The 22,712-nt window shown below is 52.4% G+C and overlaps 1 protein-coding gene across 6 annotated transcripts; it reads left to right on the plus strand.

Moving 5' to 3' along the window:
* Window positions 1-780: 780 nt before the first annotated feature.
* On the plus strand, window positions 781-22,666 carry SIRAL2 (SIR2 antiphage like 2). 6 transcript variants are annotated; one of them, XM_019651721.1, is made up of 11 exons: window positions 781-1,025; window positions 10,151-10,306; window positions 10,736-10,791; window positions 11,557-11,812; window positions 13,300-13,488; window positions 15,504-15,632; window positions 16,953-17,238; window positions 18,404-18,550; window positions 18,855-18,887; window positions 19,666-19,743; window positions 21,473-22,666. In XM_019651721.1, exons 3-11 carry the CDS (start codon window positions 10,745-10,747, stop codon window positions 21,490-21,492), a joined length of 1,185 nt encoding a protein of 394 aa, XP_019507266.1. In that variant the 5' UTR covers window positions 781-1,025; window positions 10,151-10,306; window positions 10,736-10,744; the 3' UTR covers window positions 21,493-22,666. The 6 variants fall into 6 exon arrangements, with proteins under 6 accessions (XP_019507266.1, XP_019507262.1, XP_019507265.1 ...); XM_019651717.1 differs by having other exon boundaries at window positions 783-1,025; window positions 13,267-13,488; XM_019651720.1 differs by having other exon boundaries at window positions 784-1,025; window positions 11,560-11,812; window positions 13,267-13,488.
* Window positions 22,667-22,712: the final 46 nt, after the last annotated feature.

Consider the following 22,712-nt stretch of genomic DNA (forward strand, 5'->3'; position numbering starts at 1 on the left):
TAGAGGGCAGTGTCACTGGCCCTCATATGTGGGATCCGAACCGGGGCCCTCTGGCGTCCCAAGCCAGTTCTTAACCATCGCGCCACTCGGCCGGCCCAGGAAGAGTATTTCTTGATGAGAGAAGCGCACCAGGTGGACACTCACGCACTCACAAATATTTGGGCACCGATCGTGTTTCCACCCCCATTCTTAGCTTTTGGGGACTCAGGGTGGACTTTCATGGACTCTTCCGGGAAGGCAGACAGAAAATAACAAGTGTACATCATTCAGAAAGTGAAAAGAACTCTGAAAGAAAAGAGTTCGGGGCTGGGGGAGGGGACTGGCAATGTGAGCTGGTTAGAGGTCTTCGGCAAGCCGGGCGTGTTTGGGGACCTGCGACCAGCCCGGGTCTGGGCACCAGTGGAGTTGAAGTGAAGCTGTGCATAAGTGTGGTGCAGGGATGCAGCGGAGGGGCGCTTCTGATCGCACTTAGTGGTCGCCAAGCCCCTGCAAAGCGCGCCCGCCCCCGTTTTGCACCTGAGGAACCTGAGGACGCGCGGCGAGAGTGGGGCAGATGGGGCTCAGCCGCAGGTTCGGAAGCGCGGGGTCTTTTTGCTCACTGGATCCCACCAGCGCTGGAGATTCCGAGAGGGCGGGGCCTTCCGGAAGGGCGGGGCCGGAGGAGGTGCGAAGCCGCTCTCAAGTCCTAGCTCCGCCCTCCTCCCGGGGCGGGGCCTCCGGCTTCCGCGGAGCCGTTGGTTTCGGGGCGGAACCTTCGCGCGGCCTAGGGCGGGCGCGAGGGGGAAGGCATTGCGGCGGCGCCGCGGCCCGCCACCGTGGGAGTCGCCGCTGAGGGCGGCGTGGCGTCCGCTCCGGCTCCCGCCGGGTTGCGCGCGCAGCCCCCTCCCCGCAGACCGCCCCCGGCCCGGCCCCGCCCAGCGCGAACGGTGCGCGGCAGCCGGGAGACCTCCGAGACTTGGTGGACCGCTGAGCGAGAGGAGGCGGCGGGAGCGCGAGCTCCGACCAGCGTCCCCGCAGCGCCGCAGGTGAGAGGCCGGTCCCGGAGGCCTGGGGGCCCCGGGTTTAGAGCCCCTCAGGATCCCGAGGCCCTTAGGGTCCGTCCCGGCCCGTTCAGGACCCCTGGCCCCTGACACTCTCGGGATCCCCGGCCACCTCAAGGACCCCGACAGACCTCAGTTCCCAAGACCCCCAAACCCTTCCCGCGGGAAACCCAGCCCCCGAGACCCTCTTGGGGTCCGCTCCCAGCCCCCTGGCCCTGTCGAGGTTCACGGCCACCTCTGGCCCCTGCCACTCTCAGGACTCTCCAACCCTGAAACCCTTCACGATTTTCCCGAGACTCCGAGATTCTCAGAGGACCTCCCAGCTCTTCAGGGCCTTGGCTCCAGACCCCCCACCGCTCAAGATGCCCTCAGGAACCCCCGAGACCGCCCCAGATGTCCCCGTCCCCTTCAGAATCCCTCCGTGCCATCTCTCCGTAGCCCCCCGGGTCCCTGGGCCCCCATCCCCACCCCGGCGTTCTCCCCGCCCCTCCCTGCCACCTGCGCGGAGGTTGAGTCCCTGTTTGTCCCCCTCTCCACGCGGGCCTCGGGGCTGGCTTCTCAAACCTGAGGTCCGTGAACCCGCCAGGTGTCTGTGAAGGTATTCCGGCGGTTTGAATTCTTGATGATAATATAAAAGAAGTAGAGGCACATAATAGGTCACCTGATGATCCTCGGTAACCACGCAGGGGGTGTGCGCTCGGCGCCCTGTTTGCGTTTGCGCTTAGTGTTGCATTGAGGCCAAAGCAGGGACGGTGTTTAACTTTTAATGCTTTTTGGTGAGACTCATATGGCCCACGGAGGAGCCTGGAGAGCATATCTGATGTGGCGGGAGGTGGAACTAAGTCAGGGAGGGACTTAGGGCAAATCGGGATGCTTTCAGGTTGCCTCCTCGCCGTCGTTTTTTCACTCATGGAACTCACATCGTTTCGAATGCCTCATGGTTTCCAGGAATTGGCGCTGGAGCTAAAGGCGACTCAGCCCTCCTTCTCCGGCCTCTTCGGAAGGGGGGGCGGGTAAGCAAGGAGGTAGTTTCCATAGGTGACAGTAACGGGTGTAGTGACCTTGGACTCAGCTGGGGTGGGGGTCTGATTCTCAGGAAAGGGTGTGAGTGTTAAGGAGGGCTTCTTGGGGGCGGGGGGGGGAGTGCCAGGTAACAGGCGAGCTGATTCTTGAAGGTGGAGGTTGAAGAGAAGTTTGCCAGGGTCATTCCAGGCAAAGGGGACAGTATGTGACAAGGCAGAGGCGGGCCACAGAGCACACCAGACTTTGGAAACCCGCAAACATGGCTGGAGCCTAGGCTCATCCTGGGGATGGCTGGAGCTGTACTCTCTCCCGTAAAGAAAAAGGTTCTCAGGGTGGTGTCAGAGGGACGCGTAAGCGGGGCGAGCCCAGCTTTGTTCCCGAGGCCCACCAGGCCCTCCGCCCGTTCTTGAAGTGCTGCTGCTGCCCACCGTTGCCCTGAGTTAGTGACATCCAGCCCAGAGCTGAAGGCAGACAGGAAATGGTCAGTGGAGAGACCAGAATGGGAGACACTGGGAAGTCTGGCAGAGTGCAGGGTTTGCGGGGGGAGTGGCAGGAAGTGCGGCGGGTGAGGGGGTTCAGGACCAAAGCAGGAAGAACTGAAGCCCCGCAGAGGCCTTGGCACTTGAAGGGAGGCCGTGGAAGGGTTTAAGGAGGGGAGTGAAGATAGTTTTTGTGTTGTGGTGCAGAGAATTGTTGGAGGAAGCAAGACCACGTGAGAGGTGGCAGTGACCTGGACCAGGTGGTGGCCGCGGGGACCTTGACTTCCTTAAGCAGGGCTAAGCTTCTCAAAGTCTGACCCAGAAGACGTGCTGCAGCACTTTCCTGCGGAGCCTACAGTTTCTGCCTGGGGATTGACATTAGGAACTTTTTAGTCCCTTTAGGTGAGGTTTTGTCCTGTAGCCCATAGGCAGGTGGCCCCCTGCGGCTTCATCAGGGCGACTGTGCCCGTGTGTTACAGTGAGCGCAACAGCCAGCACAGCGGGGCGGGGCGAAGGGAGGCTGAGCAGAAGTGGGACAAGCTCTTGGGAGCTTTGGAAGCTGGGCTTGGGGGTCCCCAGGTAATGGAAAGTCCTTGAGGGAGAGACAAGCTCAGATCAGTCGGTCTGAAACGTCACTCTGGAGACCGCGTGGGGTTACAGAAGGGCTGAGACTGGGAGCAGGGTGACTTGTGAGGACTTGAAGGCAGCGGGGAGGGTATGGATTAGAGAGCGGTAGGAAGAAGCACCTGTCGGACTTTGGTTGAGGTCTGGACTTGGGTAGGGAGCGGGAGACTCCGGGCAGCGCTGACAGCGGAACTGCTGTGATGAGGAAGTGTTCTGTACTGCGCTCTCCAGCACACGCTCCACATGCGGCCATCGAGCATGTAAAATAGGACTAGTGTGAGAGTGAGGAAGTGAATTTCTAAAGTATTTAATCACATACAAAAGGGTTTAGTGGGAAGCACACCATTCTAGGCTTTGTTCTTTGGATTGTCATCCCTTTCAGTGTTTCCAGCAACCCTGTGAGGTGTAAGATAGTATTCCTTTTTTACAGGTAAAGGAAATAGAGGCTCAGAGAGGGGAACGTACCCCCATATTAAATAGTGCACCGAGCACCCAGTTGTTGAACTGCTCATGCTGGACTTTGTCCACGAGATCCTACTTCCTTCCCCAAGGAGCCCAAGGCGTCTCCTGGCCAGGAGCGTGAAGTCCTTGAGTGGTGGCTTTGTTCCCTGTGTGGTACACCGGCGAAGACCAAAAGGAAAACTGCCCTGAGCCGGCTGTGTTGCCCGAGGCTTCTTCCTGCTGCCTATTACATCTTTCTAAAGGCGACAATTCTCTAAGGGTTTTTGGAAAATAAATGTTGTTAGAAGGGAGGTGAAGCTGCAGATCAGCCAAACTGTGTGGCTTGTTCTTTGTAAAGATTAAGTTTTACCAGAACGGTGGTTAAAGATTTGGTGGGGAAAGAGGTAGAACCGAGGGCCTCAGATGAAGTGTTGGAGTCACAGTGGGCTAGGTAGTGCCAGGATGGGGGCAGGGTGGCGGACGGGAGCCCGCAGTGAGTTCATAGCTGGCCCCTAACTCCTTGGGGGACCTTGACCAAGTCACTGCCTGTCGGAGTCCCAATTTTCACTTGTATAAAATTAGGGTATTTGGTATCGCCATAATCGTAAGATCCCTCCAGCTCTAAAATTCTATGATTTTAAGTTTAATTGGAGGTTTACTTTCTAGAACAGCTCTTACTCCCCTTGGGGTGGCTAAATGCTGGTGGTTCAGTATGCCTTTGACCTCTGCATAGATGTGTTTTACCATTATTGGCTTATTGTTAAATAACACATCTATTGGAGTTATGCAACGTGTTGCAGCTGATGGGCAAACTGTAAAGCAGTTAACGTGTTAGCTGTTGGCAGGGCTCCTAGTAAAATGTCAAGTATATTTGTTTGCCATTGTGAGCTGCACTAATGTTAGGAGAAAACATGAAAGACTATGTTTACCATGGCGGTTGGCCTCATGAAAGGGTTTAATGTCAGCCTTGGCCAGGTGAGCAGTAGTAATAATAATAATAATAGTAGCCACTTCATATGGTTATTGAGAGGATTGAATGAGGTCGTGCATGTGAAGTGCTCAGCACTTTCCCTTGAATTTGATAAAGGCACAAAAAGGGTAATTAATGTTTTTTTTTAACTAAACCATGACCCTTTACATTTTTTATTCATGGTGGGTTTTGTTATTTTCTTGCTTTGAGCATTTATGCCCAAGCAACTTTGTGTGGAGGCACTAGTTTTTTGTTTGTTTTTTTAAAGATTTTATTGCGGAATTGGGGGAGGGGAACAAATTGCTGTTCTTCAGTCTAGTTGTGGAGGACATCGCTTCACTGGTCCATGTTGGTATTGTGATCATTGCATTCTTCCTGGTTGAGGCAGATCGGTTGCCTGTCACTGGACGGCCGCTCACGGTGGTTCATGCCGGCTGCTGTCCACTCACGGTAGCTCACTGCAGCAGGGGCTGCAGCCTACGCTGTCGCCTGCGACTCAACACAGCAGCCCAGCTCCAGGTTGAGCTGTTGTTCACCATCTTAGCTGTAGAGGGCGCAGTGTCACTGGCCCCCATGTGGGATCTGAACCGGAGCCTGCTGCTCAGAGCTGGCATCCCAAGCCAGCTCCTAACCAACAAGCCACTCAGCCGGCCCTGGAGACACTAGTTTTAAGAAGCAAATGAACACATTTTGATCATTACAAAATAAACATTTTTTTCCCATCGTAATTCATTTTGACTGAATAAAAGTGATGGGTTAGGTAGCAGGTGTTCAAATTAAGGTTTTGTGTTTTCTGTAAATTGAAGCAAACAATTCATTCCAAAGAGCCCTCACTAGTGATGGCTGGGATTAAGTTCTATGAGAACTGTGGTTAAGTTAATTTGCAGTCTGGTGGCTGCCCTGTGAAATAGTGTAGGATTGGAAGCCGCTGTTGCTGGGGAAACAAGCTGGCTGCTGGGTGGTTTATAGCAATAGGTAAACGTTTCACAGTTGATAAAGTACCTTTCAGATAGTCAACTCACCAAAGTCTTCCCAAAAATTCACCAGCAACGTGGGTGGTGGAATTTCCCATTGGACAGATTTGGACACTGAGGCTCAGAGAGGCCTCAGGGCTGGGTGAGTGGCGGTGGCTCCTGTGTCTCTCCACCGTAGCCCCGGTGCTGCTTTGGGTGGAGTTGTGGTTTCACGTAAGCCTCTCTTGCAGTTTTGGAAGCTTACTTTTTGTCCATTTGTGTCTTGTTTCGAGCTCAGGTGAACCTAGTCATGCCAATCACATTTGCTGCAAATATGTCAACCGGATCGCAGGTGATTCACTTGTGGTCAGAAGGATGATTGTCAGATAAACTTAAAAAGTTACTCTTCCTGCCCAGCGATTTCTGCTTCCGTGACCCCCTCCCAAGTCTCCGTGGGGAACCAGGCCGCTGTGAAAAGGGCAGTTTGTGGGAATCCAGTCAGAGTGAGGGAGGAGGGGATGGTGTCAGCGACCTGCGTGTGTCTGTCATTGAGCTTGGCTGAGGGCCAGGCTGCTGGGAAGCACCTGCTCTCTGGCCCCTGGGCCTCCAGACCTGCCTAGGTGCAGTCGGAAGACAGTTGATGGGTGTTGGCCTCCTTTAGTCCTTAGGGACCACACTGGTGACATGCGTTACACTTAATCCTGGTATTTGCAAGTCTCCTGCCTCCCGAGTAGCACATTTATACATCAGCTCTTAGTGTGGGTTACCTGGGTAACAGTAGCACAGTGGTACTGGTGACACTGGTAGTAACAGCCCATGGTGCTGCCCCGCCTTTGCATGAATCAAGTCATTCGTCCTCACAGGGACCTGTGTCTTTTTCCACAAGTTTGGGGGATATCTTATTTCATCTCTGGTTTGCCTGAAGGGGAGTTAGAAGCTAACCCTTGGAGTCTTGGTGAGTATCTGCGATAGCCCCTGCACTGCCAGGGAGAGGGGTGGATTTTGAGTGTGTCTTGTGAGCCCCTCTTCATGGTGATGAGGTGTGCGTCACCGCGTGCCCTCTCATCTCTCTGCTCTTTCATGCGCTCGAAACCCCGATGATGGTTTATAGAAAGAAATTAGGAGGCTTTCCAAGGATATTTTTGAGGATCCCACAGACTTGCAACTTCTAATTCATGGTTTGTGGCTGAAAAGTGAAAGTGTAGTTTGTAATAGAAAGTAGTTTTAGGGTTTTTGTTACGTTCATTTAATAATTACTATTCTTGACATTTTCTCCCTCTCCCTCAAAACCTTATGAACTCTTTCACTCATTGACCCATTTTCCCCCCGCTTGACGTTTGTCTTCTTTCCCAGCCCTCTGATCTTCATGGGTGGTGCTCGGGAGGGTTTCAGACGATCGAGCCCCAGTTCTGTAGATCAGCATCTGGTTCAGCAGGTTTGCGGCCGGCCTCGCTGGGGTCGCTTGTGCAGCTGTGGTCAGCTGGCTGCTGGCTGGCGCCGAATAGTTCCAGGATGCCTCTCACGTGTTGAGGACAGTGCTGGTTGACAGCTCGTGTGCCTCGGCTCTCTACTGTGGCTGGTCACCCTCCCAGGAGGCTAGACTGGGCTTCACAAGGTAGGGGTCTAAGAGGGCAGGGTCCAGTGCAGTGTCAAAGCGCTTACCAAACTGTTGCTTGTTTGCTGGTATCCCATTGGCCAAAGAAGTCACATGACCAGGTCTGGAGTCAGTGGGTGAGGGGGCTATACTGGGACTCGGTTACCAGGAGGCATGATGGGGGGAGGTCATTAACAGCCTAGCACAGTGGGGCTAGGGAGTGAGGGGTGCTCTGTTTTGCCAGCTGTAAAGGACACGTTGGGTATTTGTAGTTTATTCTCTTGCAAGGGGCTCAGTTCGATGAGCATTTATTTAGTGCTGGCTCCTGCTGGATTCAAAGAATGAGGCAGTCTCTGGCCACTCTGAAGCTGGGTCATAAAATACTCATGATCTCAAATTTTAAGCCGAAAACATCCTCTTAAGACTTTTATTCATGGCTTTAGATAACAAGGACGGGAGCTGCTTATACAAATCTGTGTGGCGCCTGATTTTGCTTTCAGAAAATGCTGATAGGTCCTTGAAAACAAAATGGGTTGTTATAATGACTTGGCTTTGGGCCTGCAAACTGTGGTGACGACATGATCACCAAGGAAACCAAAAGATGCAGCTTCTAAAAGGTCTCTGAAGGCTTTTCTTACTGTTGTCTGGAATCTGATTGGCTGAGAAGAGTGGAGTTGGGGATGAGAGCAGCCCGCTGGAATAAGGAGAGATTTGGGGTGCTTTTCTAGGTTAGTGTGAGATTTGGCTCTGCTGATTATGCTGCTGAAAGAACAGGAAATGAGGTAATGTCTTTAAACATGTAGTGTTGTAATGAACTGTAAATGACTAAATATGGGCAGCTATGCAGCTCATCATTCCAGAGGTATTGTGTTGAGTGTTCGTGTAATCGGGCACTTCCCATGTGGGCTGCTCGGCCCCTTCAGGGTACACGGCAGGGTTACAGTCCAGCGGCACGTCTGCCCCTGGAGGTTGGGGCCCGTGTGATTCTGTGTGACACGCTACGGAGCCAGCTCCAGACCTTCGTCAGGCTCAGGCCCGAAAGAGGTCAAGCTCTTCACAAAGCAGTGCAGCCTCTCAGCTGTCACGTGAGTGTCCAGTGCCTGGAGAGAGAACTTGTTCTTTCGGAAAAGTTTGAACTCACTATTACAGAGTTAAGTCCGGCCCACAAAAGTTTAAATTGCTCATCCTTCTTTGCAGGTGTGTAAATGCAATACTTAGGCTTTCGATTTGTAATGATAACCATGCATATTGGAGAATCAAAAGCAGTTGAAGAGTAATTGAAAGAACTAGAGAGAGATTTTTAAAGTTCTTTACCAGGGAAACAATTTGGGGCATTTCTTGTCTTTGGTTCTAAGGTGTTGTGTAGAGAATGCTGAAATAAAAGACCCCTTTCCATAGGTGGGAAGGACTAACTATTTCAAAGTGATGAGAATTATTTGGGGGATAGGAGTGGGGGGGCAATTGGATTAGTCCACTGAAAAGCATCTCACATTTTTCAAATCAAGCACACAATAGAGTATACAGATGTCATATTATAAGTTGTACACCTGAAATTTGTATATATGTAGTGTTTATTAACCAATGTTACCCCAATACATTTAATTTTTAAAAGATAACTTTTCAAATAGGATTAAATTGGAATGACTCTTCGGGTTCCTGAGGGGTTAAGAAAGGAAGCGTGGGGCGTTAAGAAGGGAAGTGTGTGTGTATGTGTGTGTGTGGGGGGGGGACTGGAGGGGGGCTCATTGACAGGTCCCAATCCGAGCTGTTTGACTCAGCAATTTGAATTTCCAGAGCACCTGTCATATTCTTGAGCTTTCGAAACTTGATCTGTTAGCAAGAATTCGTGTTTTATAGTTGTTAAAACTGAGGATTGGCGTAGAGTTAGGTTAGTGGTTGAAGTCTCAGGGCTGGGCCCTGCGTTGCTTATATAATGGAAAACCACAGTAGTTGTTACTTTCTTTGGAAAATATCTAGCAGGTTAAAAAAACCAAAAAGATTTGACCTTTGTTGGCTGTGACTCCACAGTGGGATGGAGGCTGGGTCAGGGCCCGGCTCAGCCCTAACACTGCTAGCTCTCCGGCGGGCAGGCAACTGGCACCTGCGAGCAGCAGTTGAACGTTTCCGGGAAGGTCACAGACACCTTCGGGAGTTGGATGGAAGCTCTGAGCCCTTTCCCTGGGCCGGGGGTGGGGGTGTACACACGCACCCATACAAAGCCGAAGGAACATTTTCAGGGCATATTCTGAGGGTCCCATTTAGTGCTGAAATCTAACAGTACTTAGAAACTGATTAAGCCTTGTTTCCTTACCCTGGAAAATTATTTTTGGTGACCTGATTCTAACTGAGGGGGGAAAAAGACACATCTGAAAAGGTAGTTTTCGCAGCGCTGGTTATGATGTGGCAAAGCAAGCCCTTACTTATTCTGCTGACCACTTCTCTGGAAAGCAGTTTGGCAGTAGGCCCTGGAGTATTTTACAGTGTTCATATTCTTTAACTTAGCAATTATGCTTCTCAGAAGCCTCTCCTAAATAAATAACTTCAAAATATGTAAAAAACTCGGTGTACAAAAATGGCTGTCCCAGCGTGACGGTAACGTCCTGCGTTAGGGATCTAGGTAAAGGAGTGATGGCGTGCCAGTAAGATAGAATTCCCTGTATGTAGCTATTATATTTACGAATCGTTTTCAGTAACGTATGGGAAATGGTTTTATCCTAATGCATGAAAAAAGTAGGATATGAACTATGGTCTCAAGTGATTGAAAAATTTAAAATAAAATGCCTAGAAGGAAATATATAAATGTTAATAACGGTTACTGCTCATAGGTAGTAGAATTGTGGGCGTTTTAAACTTCATCTTTTTGTATAATTTCCTGTTTGCAGTAAATAGTTCTAGAATTAGGGGGCAATGTGATTCTGTAGATAATGGTGATAGTTTGGCAACAGTGACCTAGCTGGTTTAAGACTTGTTTTATGTAAGTGAAGAATGAGCTTCCATTTTGATTATTTCTTTGGGCTGGATTTCAGGACGGCCAAGGGGAGGCCTGGCACCTCGGGAAGCTTGCTGAGAAGTGTCACGTTCCGCCCGAAATTCAGCCCTCAGTGCCCGAGAGAACACACTACCTCCCCTGAAAGCCCGGGTCTGCCTGTCCTTGTGTGCATTGGCCAGTTCCCTCTTTTGTGGTGAGTCATTTGTGTTCATGTCAACTGGACGCTGTCCTTGAATAGAGTCATTAAGGGGACAGCATGAAAACCCACCCAGCGCTGCGGCCACTGCCCCCCCAGCGCTGTGGCCACTGCCCTCCCCCCCAGGCTGCCACCACTGCCCCTGCTCCCATCCTCGGTGCACGCCAGTGTCCCTTCATTTCCCGTCCAGGGCACAGCTATGGAGAATGAGTCTGAGCCGGCCTGGGAAGTCACCCAAAATTAGGACGCGGCTTAAGGGACAGTTTGGATGTAGGTGTTTTGTAGTGACCTGTCTCAGATATTCCAATTTAAGTAAAGACTCAGGACCTTTGGTTTTAATTCCAGCTGCAGCTCTCTTTCGGGATACTAATAAAAGAACTTTTATTTGGGAAATAGAAGTCGCTTCTGACTGGTTTTTCTCTTTAGGATTCACAGATGGATTCAGTGGAAAAGACACCAAATAGAAGTGAACAAAAATCAAGGTAAATGAAGTGAACTGTACCTTCATGCAGGTGGATAGCACTTGTCACGAGTGCCTTATGTTGCTGAGTACTTACAGGGGCGAAGGTGAAGTGAGAACGTTGGGTCAGGAGGGAATCTCAGGCTGTGGAACCACCTTTGCTTCAACCTAAGAAACCTTCCAGAAGGCAGTTTCTTTTCTGCCCACGGAAGTGACGCTCACCTATTCTCAGAGGGTCACATTGGAGGCTAGGAATGCCATGCTCCGCAGGAAAGAATTCTCTGACTGTGGACCACAGGCAATGCTTATTATAAAGGGATGGAAGATATGGGGCACGCATCTTGGAATGCACTGGGACTGATAAGTGGCCGAAAGCAGCATTTTGCCAGGAATTTTATCTGTCATGGCAAGCAGGCATCTTTTTGTCATCGTGGTTATGTACAAGCTCTTGGCAGCCTCTTAGGAATTAAAATTGCTTCTTGTTCACTAATATATGTCACTTAAATTTGCGCTGAACACCCTGGGAGACTCGAGGAATAAGACACCACTGTCCCCACGTCCTTTATGGACTGAGGAAAGAACATGTCAGATAATCAGACAGTCAAGAATAACACCCAGGCTCCATCTTCCAGTAGCGTGGAGTCAGGGAAGTGTGTGTGTGTGTGTCCAGCACAGGCCGGCCTGGACCGGACCCTACCCAGGTCTCCCTGAACTGCATGCACCATGTTTCTTCGAGGTTGCCATTTTTCCGCGTTGACTTTCATTCTGTCCCTCCTTTGTTTTTAAGTAGAAAGTTTTTAAAAAGCCTCATCCGGAAACAGCCGCAGGAGCTGCTCCTGGTCATCGGGACCGGCGTCAGTGCGGCCGTGGCCCCGGGCATCCCCGCCCTCTGCTCGTGGAGGAGCTGCATCGAGGCTGTCATCGAGGCTGCAGAGCAACTGGAGGTGCTCCACCCCTGGGACGTGGCCGAGTTCCGCAGGAAAGTGACGAAGGACCGGGACCTGCTGGTTGTGGCCCACGACCTGATCCGGAAGATGTCGCCTGTAAGTCTTTCTCAGACAGGTCCTTCAGGCTTCGCTGGGGCAGCTGTGACTGATGCTTACGTGCCTGCACGCCTGCATCGTGTCCTCTCAGCGGTCAGGCTGATGCGCCACGGTCTTTAAGTCCATCAGGAGTCAACTCCTTACACAGTGATGCAGGGACAGTGCGGGGCTCCAAAACAGCCTGTGTGAAATGGAGTGTCGGGTGTGGTCACGCTGCCTTGGGGACCAGCCTTAGGATCTCGTATTCATTGTGTAAAGAGGTCACCTTTACCTGTGTTTAGGGTCCGAGCTGGCCAGCCGCACCTCTTCAGATGACAAGTGGTTCCTAAAGACACGTTAGGTGGGAGAAGTTCCAGCTTCTCTGTCTGCAGGTGGAAATGACCTAGTAGAGAGGAAAAGAGACCACGAGTGGGGTCAGCCCACACGGGCGCGTGGCCAGGCCAGCGTGGCACAGGTCGGCACAGCGTGCAGGTGCCAACGCTGGGAAACCAGACGACGTGGTTTCTCCTCGTTACTCCTGTACTCATTGGAGAAGCACAGGCATTGTCTGAGGGTCGGGGTGGGGGCGACGTGCTGGAAGATTAACAAGAGAAAGCACGAAAAAGGGTGCGGAGTCGCCAGGGAGAGCTTGGTCTGCTGTGGAGATGCAGAGCCGCTGGCTTCGATGTGATCACATTGGTGATCCTCACATAGTAAGTCTGGGTAGGCAGCCCCAGGACGCGTGGTGGCTGGACCGTGTTGGGGACCCGGCTCCTGTTCTGCTGCTCTGCCATGTCACCATGCAGCTTCCAGCTCGTGGTAGTTAGTGACCCAACTCCAGACGCCAAACCTCCTTGGAACCCTGTGACTCTCAGCAGTGTATGCCACTGTCTTTCACCTGATTTAAGGTGCCGCTAAGACACCCCATTTCCTAGACCCGCAGCGAGGGGAAAACTAGCACTTCGCAGCTTTCAGAGGGAGAGCTGACATCTTTACCTCGGTCTTCAAGGCCCCACATGGTCTGGTTCCGGGTCACCTCTGATCTCACCTGCTGACACAGCCCCTCCCTCTCTCCTGCCACCAGGACCCCTCGCTCACCCTCGGACCCACCTGTGCTGTGACCTCGGTGCCCTCGCACTCGCTCTGCCCTTCGCTTGGGCTGCTCACTTCCTCAGCCCTGTGCTCAAACACCCCTCTCCAGAGAGGCCCCTTCCCTATGCCCTCTGACCCATCCACCCTTTGTCCCCAGCAGTACCTGTCCCCCTTTCTCCACTTTTCTTTCCCCAAAGCACTTATCTCTGTTGATGTAGCACTGACAGATCTGTACGTTATCTGTCTCCCTCCTTAGAGCTTAAACTCTAAGTCAGGGGTCCCCCCCCTTCCCCCTCGTCGGCACCCAGAATGCTACCTGGCTAGGTGCTCAGTAGTTGCTGACAGACGATGTTTTTGGTAACTCCCGGCTCACCTTTCCCTAGCGGACAGGCGACACCAAGCCCAACTTCTTCCAGGACTGCCTGATGGAGATTTTCGACAACCTGGAGCCCCACATCCAGAACCCGCTGGTGCTGCAGTCCATCCTCAGCCTGATGGAACGGGGCACGATGGTCCTGACCACCAACTACGACAACCTGCTGGAGCTCTTTGGGCAGCAACAGAACAAGCCCATGGAGTCCCTGGATTTGAAGGACAAGACTAAGGTAGGCGTGGCGTCAGGGCGGGCACGTGAGGGGGCGGGGGAAGAAAGGCAGGAGTGCTCCCCGTGGGTGTGGGAGGAGCTTAGTCCTGATGGAGCCTCCGTTAGCCCCGGGTGGAGGACCCGGAGACCCCGCAGGACTTGGTCAGGGCTTGGGGTGGCTCAGCCAGCCTCTTCTCCAGGGTTGGGGGAGGACGCCCTGCACTTCCCAGGACCCTCTTACTGCCTGCTCCTGTCCTTGTTCTGCTGATCTGCAAGGGTTTTCCACCTGCATTTAGTCATCGTGGGAAATGTGGGTAATAAAGAAAATAGTGGAGTAAAACAAAATCACCCAGTCCTGTGAATCTTGGTTAATTGGCACTTTTTTTTTTAACAAATTGGGATTGTAATATATGTAAAGTTATTACTGTGATATATTCTCTTAATATTGTACTGTGAGCATTTTCCTGACATTAAGCTGTATTTAAAAGCATGATTTTAAATGGCATTATAATTGTAAGACTAAAGTATCATTGCTACCTTTCCCTTCTTATTCATATTTTCACTGCTACAAATCATGCTACAATGAAAATCCTTACACTTCTGTATCTCTGTTTACGTCTTTAGGATAAATTCCTAGAAGAGGTCAAAGGGCATGATATTTTAAAGATAGATGATATAAATTACCAGATTGTTTTCCAAAAGGATTACCAGTTTATACTCCCACCAGCAGCGTACGGGGTTACAGGCACACCTCGCTTTATGGCGCGTCACAGGTCGTGCGTTTTTTACAAATTGAAGGCAAGACCCTCATAGCCAAAAGGTTATGACTCGCTTCGTTGTGGTGCTCGCTTCTTTCTGTTGGTCTGGAACCGAACCCGCAGTAGCTCTAAAGGATGCCTGCATCCATTCTCTATGTCTTGCCAACACATGGTGTTACTAAAAAGCAAAACAAAAGACATTTCACCCTTAGGATAGGTGAAAATTTTACATTTTTATTTCTCTTATTACTAAGGTTAAACAGCTTCATTTCACTGACCATATTTCTTGTATGACATGTCTGTGTCGCTTGTGAATTTGCTTAAAGCTTTGTATCACTGCCAACTAATCCTGCTACCTATGCGTCTGGTTCACGTCCTGAGGGAAGGTCCCAGCCATGCTTCCCACACAAGGAACTGAAGCCTGTACAGGTGACATCTCGCTCAGGACCCGATAGGGGGAGGGCTTGGCTTTGCATCCCAGGAGCCTCCCTTTGGCAGCCTTTCTCCAGAGCTTGGCAAAGAAAGAAGGACGGGCGGCCACGTGCCCAAGGGCCCCCGGGCACAGGCCGTCTGCCCTGCACAGATTGGCTCTGGGGCTGTGCCGGCCCAGTCCCCGTGCTGGAGTCCCACCATCTCTGGGTAGAACCCTGCGCAACATGTCCGAGCAATGTAGTTCCACCTGCGAGGCTCGTTCAGGATGTAAATAGGGTGTCTGGAAACGTTCTGCAGAAGCGCCAGCTGCTCACCTGCCTGTTTTGTGCTAGAGCTGCTGGTGTTGGTCTGTCTGATGATGCCCGGCTGCCTGCCGAGGAGAGAGCCGCTGGCATGAGGATGAGATGGACTAGATGTCATGAGTGTCTTAAGGACCTTTGTTCGGAAGCTTGAACTGAAGTCAGTTTAGGGTTATTTGAGCAATTATTTTTTCCATGTATTTTTCTCTGGGTGTAGAAACACTATATACATAGCAGTAATCAATGAAAATATAACATGTAACTTAGACGTGAAGGTCCTCGTGGCACCTTGCTGGAACCACAGATGTTGGAGGTATTTTCTAAGGACGGTGTCTGACTTTGGAGCTCTTTTTCATGCCTCTGCCAGGAGCCGCTAGCGCCAATCGCTGACTGCCTCTTAGGTTTTCAAGGTAGAATTATAAATGGAAAACCTCTCTTAGCCTTTCCAAGGTCGATTGGGAAAACCACGCATCTAGTTTAGGTGTTTCCCCTTCCGTCTGCATTCAGTGATGCCAGGTTTCTTTTCTGTCTGGGCTGTGTTTTGACAGGTCCTTCAGTGGGCACGGGGCCACGTGAGGTACGGCGTTCTTCACATCCACGGCTTGTACACAGACCCCTGTGGGATGGTGTTGGACCCATCGGGATATAAGGATGTCACTCAGGACCCAGAAGTCATGGTACGGCCGCCTCCTTAGTCACATTTGGACCCCTTGGGACTGTGGTGGGCAGCTGCCGAGTGGCTTCCTGGCCTCCAGGCGTCCCTGCCCCCGGGGCCACGGAGCTGCTGGGGCTGGGCTGCACTCCTGTCCTCCGCTGTGTGTCCAGGGCCTGGCACCGTGTCTGGCATGTCACACAGACGCTCAGTAAACATGGACTCAGATCCCGTGAAAGCACTGGTCCCATCTGACTTGGTCCACGCCACCAGCTGCCCAGTGACTCGCTCAGGGGTATAGCTGAACTCCGTCAGCATGACTGACAGGCCCCGCACGGCCTGTGGGGTGGTCTCCGGCCCGTCCTCCCTCCGCCTCGCTTTTCCCGTGTTCATTCAGGCGTCTTCCTGTCTGAAACTCGTCTTTTTGTACTTAGCACTCTCTTTGGCCTTCAAAATCGAGTTTTAAAATCTATTTCTCTGGGAGGCTTTCTTGGTATCCTAGACAAAATGAAGTGGAAAACGGCTCGGCTGCCTTCTGTAAACTCCTCCACTGTTACAGTGTCTTCCCCGAGTCCCTGGCGAGCTCAGGGCCACACCTGGGCCTGTGGAACGTGGCGGGGCGCGGCACGAGGACGACAGGGGAGGCTGCTCGGCTGTGCCAGCAACATGGCCCGGGCTGTGAGGAACGCTGAGCAGGCACTGGCCCTGAGATGATGTCTGAATTGCTGGTTCTCCCCTGCTGGCCTGAGTGACCCCACATAATCGTTGTCCCCCCCATCTGTGCCCACTCCCTTGGGTCACTATTGCTGGTGCCTCTTCAGTCCTGCTGCCCTGTCTCCCCAAAACCCTGTTCTGACACCAGCCCCCCACCCCCCAGAGGTTCCCATCTGTGTGCTCTATTGAGACAGATGTTGATTCCAGGGCATGTGCAGTTCTGAACTGAACAGTTCAATGTCCTTATTTTATGTTCTAAAATGGTACAGATTCTAGGAGAGGTGAGCGACCGACAGGATTGGTGGTGGGGGGGGGCAGTGGGCCCCCCTTGCTTTGGGTTCATCGACACCGGGCCTGGGCCGGTGCCCTGGCTTGGACAGGAAGAGGCTCCGTGGTGCCAAGGCGCCATCCGCTCAGCTCCGGCCTTTGCACCGCGCTGCCTAGGTGGCCCTGAGTGCCCCGCTCGGGCGGCGCCTCCCCGACTGTCCCTCGCTCGGGGTGGCTCCTGGGAAAGGCCTGTCCGGGAGCGGGGATACGAACATGCAGACGTGTCGCGTTGTGGTTCGTCATGGAGCTGGCTGTCCGGCATGGAGTGCTCCGACCGGCATCCCTGTGGTTGGTTTTCTCACAGGAAGTTTTCCAGAACCTGTACCGCACCAAGTCCTTCCTGTTTGTGGGCTGTGGAGAGACGCTTCGTGATCAGATATTCCAGGCCCTGTTCCTCTACTCGGTGCCCAACAAGGTGGAGCTGGAGCATTACATGGTGGTGCACAAGGAGAGCGAGGACCACTTCTTCAAGCAGCAAGCGGACATGCTGCTGCACGGCATCAAGGTCGTGTCCTACGGGGACTGCTTCGGCGACTTCCCGGGGTACGTGCAAGACCTCGCCTCTCAGATCTGCAGACAGCGGAGCCCAGGTACGGACGTCCTCTCCCCTCGTCAGTGTATAAAACCGGACGCTTCTTCCCGTCCCCCCCTTTTTTCTGAGATATCATTTATGGACCACAAAATAGAATTGAGACCTTACTTACATACCATTAAATTCACCAGTCTTCCAGCTATTTTCTAAAAATGTCTCTGTACTTTAAAAATGGAAGTCTGGGGTAGCTGGTGTGATAGTAACAGTCTGGAAACAGGCCTTTGGAGCTGAAAGCCGTGTGTGTCGTACACACTCCTGTTTCGGATGATGGCTGCGCGTCAGGTTACCTGAACCAAGAAAAGAGAACCGATAGCCAGCTTCCTCAGCCGTGGTGCTGACCCCCGGGAAAATGCAGATATTTCATACCTTTATCCTGTCACCGCATTTTAAAAGTTAAAACTGCAGAGGCACAAAAATGATCTCATGAAGACTTTTCTTTTTCCAGACCACATCTCTTCCCTGTTCTTTGAGTGCAGCTCCCCTTTTTAGTAATTCTTTTTGGCTCTTCCCCCCGGGAGCTGTTTATCTGCCAGGAATGACCAAGATAACTGAGCAATTCTTAAATCGGTCATCTTGACATGAGGGAGGTTCATGGTTTTGAGTTTGGTATCATAAAACATGGATGACGGCAAGCTTGGAAAAGTCTGTATTGACTATCATTCACTTGTAACAGGAAACCCAGACACACTCCCCCACGCTGTGGAATTGGGTTAACTGCGAAGTCGGCTGGATGTGAGCAGAGAATGCTAAGGTCATGGGTAACCAAGCGCACGGATGAGCCACCACCTTAGTTTTCCCCACTGGTCCTTTTCTGAATTGCTAATAATTAGCAAAATGGACCAATTTAAGTTGCATTTCCATTAATAGAAGTGTAATAAGGGCTAAGAGAAGAAGGGAACTGCCATGTGCTGTGTCACCCACACACTGCTCTGAGGTTTGCATTCCCGATCGGACTTCATTTTTAGTCACAGTACCCACTGCTGCTTTTGCAGATGGTGAGACAAGCTCGGCGAGGCGACTCCCTTCCCCAGCTGGTGCCCGGGCTGGGGCCCTGGACTGACAGCAGAGTGCAGTGCACCGCTGAGCGTGTCCCCGGGCAGGCCTTGGTGCAGGCGCCCCTCTCTGCCCCTAACCATGCCCTCTCTTGCCTCCACACGCACAAGTACCCGGAGGACCAGGACCCACTGTAAACCCGCGTGAGCTCGGGCTCCTGGAGCGTGCCGCCGAGCGCCTTCCCGTCCCCACCGAGGCCCCTTTTCCAGACCTTGGCAGCTGCCAGGGGCCTGAGAGACCTTTGGGACTCGTTCTCTGTGAGTGTGTCCTTCAGGACATTTGTACTTCCATTCGTGAGGTGCCTCTCCTGGCTGGAGAGGGTGGCATCCTGGCGATGACAGACCTAAGAGTGACAGTGGGGACCACGCCGGGCTCCCTGTGTGCTCAGGGGCTGCCCAGGTGGCCCTGGGAGGTGGAGAGGAAGGGCATTAACTAGTCCTCGCTTCCACAGCGTGCCGGAGCCAGCCTTCCAGCCGGGCAGTGGCCTCGCCACCATCTCCACCGCCGGCCAGCCGGCCGGAGGGCAGGGCACGTGAATTGACTGTTTTCTTTCTTCTCCAGACGCGGATCGAGTGGACAGCACCACGTCGTTGGGTAAGGCAGACCTTGTTTTTCATCAGCCTGTTTTCTGCCTGCTGAACCCGTTCTCTTCCTGCCCCTCTTTGTAGACTCGTAAACGTGTCCTCACAGTAAATCCTTAGCCTGTGTTAGAACAGCTCCCCCAGAGATGGTCGCCGCCACAGGGAAGGGACTGAAAGGGCTCTCCCTCGACGGGAAGCATGGGTTAGTCAGACGTATCAGTCAGATGTGGGCCCGGGGATAATTCCCGCCTGACAGCTGAGCGTCCCGCAAATCAGGGACAGCGTCCGGTCGGGACGTGGTGACTGTGACCCATCCCCTTCATAAATTTTCATTGCAAAGGTCCTGAGCATCCATCCGTATAAAATTCTGTTTCATGTGTGTGAAATGTGGGCGCTCTCCCTGCTGGCCAGCTCTGCCTGTTTCTGAATTCACATGCTGTGCCTGAGCCCCGCAGCCACCAGCGTCCCCCCTGGGCTGAACTTGGCACTAGACTTCTCCAGGCGGTCAGCCCGTTGGTCAGAGCCCACTTACCCCATTGGCTCAGCGGACCCAGTGTGGGAATTACAAACCAGTCGAGCTCAGCAACTTCCATTTCTACCTCATCTCCATGTGAAAGGACACACTTATTATAGTTGCCTCCTCACTTAACTGTGACCCCCGAGCCCTCCTTTTCTTTTGAGAAAAGCTTTAGCTCTGTTGACGTCCTCTGCGGTAAGATCTGTGTGTACACTGCTCTGTGGACGGTGGGTTCTAGAAGAGATGAGCCCTTTACTAAGTCTTCATCTTTCAGGTAGTGCATGTCAGGACTGTGCGAAGAGGAAGCTGGAAGAGAACGGAATTGAAGTCGAGAAGAAGCTCAGACAATCAGGTACCGACCGGGGCCAGGGCTCTTCCTTCCAGGGGACTGTGGCGGGTCTGCCTGGTGCGCGGGTGGTTCCAGTCATGGCGCTTTGTTTACCTGCCCTGGCTGTTGGTGGAAGGCATGGTGCGCACAGCATGCCACCTGCCCAGAGGCTCCCACTTCTGGAACTTGCTGTGTAAGTTAACGTGTTATTGAAGAGACATACGTGAAGCACACAGGTTGTAGGGCGGCCAGTGAATTTTCCCAGAGTGGATACACCCACGTGATCACATCCTGTTCAAGACACACAACATTGTCGGGGACCCCCGACTTTTCAGTCACTCCCCTTATCCTGACTTATGTCACCTTAGTCTCCAGAGAAAAGCACTTTAAATCATTTGTTTCTGGTTGCCTCTGTGACTGAATGAGATTTATTTAAACAATTTGCTTAGAGATCATCTCTGTGGACTCGAGGGTGACCCATGTCACTCGCTGTCCCCTCCCATAGTGTAGTATTCCTAGTTCTTGCAGTGTACTTATTCCCATGACTGACTTCCCAGTGTGAAGATTGGGCTGTGACGGCCCCTCCCCTCCCACCTCCCCTTCCTCACCTCACCTCCCTAAGCCCGCCAGCTTTCCATCATCCATGCTGATCTCCATGGTTACCGGACTGAAAGGAAATTAGCCTCAGTGTGCGTACGGGTTGACGGTGAAAAGAGGAGAACAACATCACTTATTTGATTAAAACAATGTCAGTGTCTTTCCCGGTTGGCCAACTGTGTGTCGTGTACATGGGCCCAGTGTCACGGTTCCTGGGCCACTGGCAGGTCATGTTCTCACTGTCAAGGTCAAGTGTGTTCTTTTCGTCACATTCCATTATGATAGCATTTTGCATAAAATTCTTTGAGGTCTTGGAGCAAATACGTGGATTGTGAATTCAGCCAGTAGGGACATCTATAACTAAATAGAAACGAAACAAGACTAGTGTTCTTGGAGTGGTTTCCTCAGGCGACTGGCGTCTTCCCTGCCCCTTGTTTTCCTCAGGCCTGGGTCTGGGGCCCCTCGGAGCCTGCGATGCCTAGAAAAGCAGGCCTGGGGGACTCTTCTCAGTGCTGCTGTGAATAGGAGGCTTTTGTCCCCCGCTGGTGGCAGGGCTTACTGCCCGGTGGACTTGCTGTGGAGCAGTGGGCAAGCCGGCTCGGGGCTCCCCGGGGTCCCCTTCGATGCGAGCGCCCACATCAGCCTGCTTCAGACCAGGCAGACAAAGCCCTCTGGTCTGTTTCTTGCGAAAAGCTTGTCCTGTGCCACGTGTGGGCGAGACCAGGGCTCGTGTCGGTGCTGCTGGCCGGCCCCTCAGGCTGGAGCTGGGGACTGGCAGGCTCCGGTCAGCACGCAGTCCCGTCTGTGGCGCTCGCACGCCGAGCGTTCCTCCTCTGCACTTCAGCAGGCCCCCATTACAGGTGCTGGAGCTGCCCCCCACCCCGGCTCCACTAAGAAGGGGGCGAGCACCCACATCCGCAGGCTGAGAGTTCCACAGGTCTTCGCAAACCTAGTGTCATAATTGACTTGTCCCCTGATGGTATTTATGACGCACAAAGCCATGTCTGGACAGTGGCTCCTGTTTCCATTATGGAAGCATTTTCGGAGCCTTTACACGTAAGGAAACTGAAAGGTTTCTGAAATAAAAATCCTGTTGCGGAGACTTTCTCAAGCTAAACCTTAATATTTTCGCATTCTCTTCTTTTTGTCTGAACAGATGATGCTGGAGGGTCTTGAAATCTTTAAAACCAATAAAACCTGCAACTTGAAAACCAGCCTTCTGTAACCACAGTGCCGTACCCCAATGATGAGGAATGTTGAGAACGCCACACGGACCTCTCACCTGTAAACCGTCATGTACCCCAGAAGAGCCATGTGGGGGTGTGGCTCAGAGGCTGGGTGAGAGTCCACTGTGTGAGTTTAACCGCTCGGGAGTGAAGCACACACACGTCAGGTAGCCCTCGTGAGCACTGGTGACAACTACCTCAGGGACCAAATCGGCGGCAGGGAGGCCTTGTGTCCCGCTCCCATGTCCCCTCTGTCAGGGGGGTTTTTCCTAGTAAAGGGAAAAGCGAGGACTGTCCAAGCAACAGTAGTTGCCAAAGAGAAAATAAGAAACTAGACTCCTAAATTTATAATTTTTATGTGAAAACATGTTACTGTAGAAAAACATTTTAAAGTATGTTTGTTATGTTGGTAAAGAGTAAAGGAGGCGTGGATACGTGAGGCACTGAACCTGCTCGTAAGTGGTACGTTTTTCAGAATGACCAGATCTGAGGGTGCCTGTGGGATTCCACATTTGGGAGCCGCAGCTCCAGAGAACGGCAGATCTTGGGGGGAAGTCACGAGGAACCAGAGGGCCTTTTCAGAAGTGCCGTTCAGAGTGTGCAAACCCGTCTCGTGGCTGATGGCTGACGGAGGACGAGCGGACACAAGATCAGGTGTCTAAGCTTCAGTTCAAGTGTAAGCTCCAAGCTTCCTGAGTCTGTTGCAGGGTGCGGGTCCAACCTCGGCCCTCATCTCCTAACTCTCCCTGGCCCGTGATGGGACCTGCAGAGTGAGGCAGGCAGATCTCGGGAGGGTGGTACCCGTCACAGTTTCCGGGGTACACACAGCCGGCAGGTGCTGTGTGCAGAGACTGTGGGGCTTGCTGTGACATAGCACAGGCCCTGCTCGGGTCCGTTTCAGAGGCGGCTGCTTTTTACGTGACATTCCTTGCCAAGCACTATGACACTCCCGCTGATGGCACTGGAGCTCCAAGTACAGAGAAGTTGAGAACAGGAGACAGAGCTTGGGGCGTGTAGGGAAATTGGGATAAGTCAGAGGCCCGCCAACACCTTTTTCTTTTTGAAGCATGGATGGGAAATGCATCTGTTATGTTACTCTGGTCGTCAATAAAGTTGTAACTTCAGTTCTGTGTGCTCAGCGTGCCTTCAGCTGGCGACGAGGCGCGGTAT

This window comes from Hipposideros armiger, unplaced genomic scaffold, assembly GCF_001890085.2.
Source record: "Hipposideros armiger isolate ML-2016 unplaced genomic scaffold, ASM189008v1 scaffold_164, whole genome shotgun sequence".
NCBI lineage: Eukaryota > Metazoa > Chordata > Mammalia > Chiroptera > Hipposideridae > Hipposideros > Hipposideros armiger.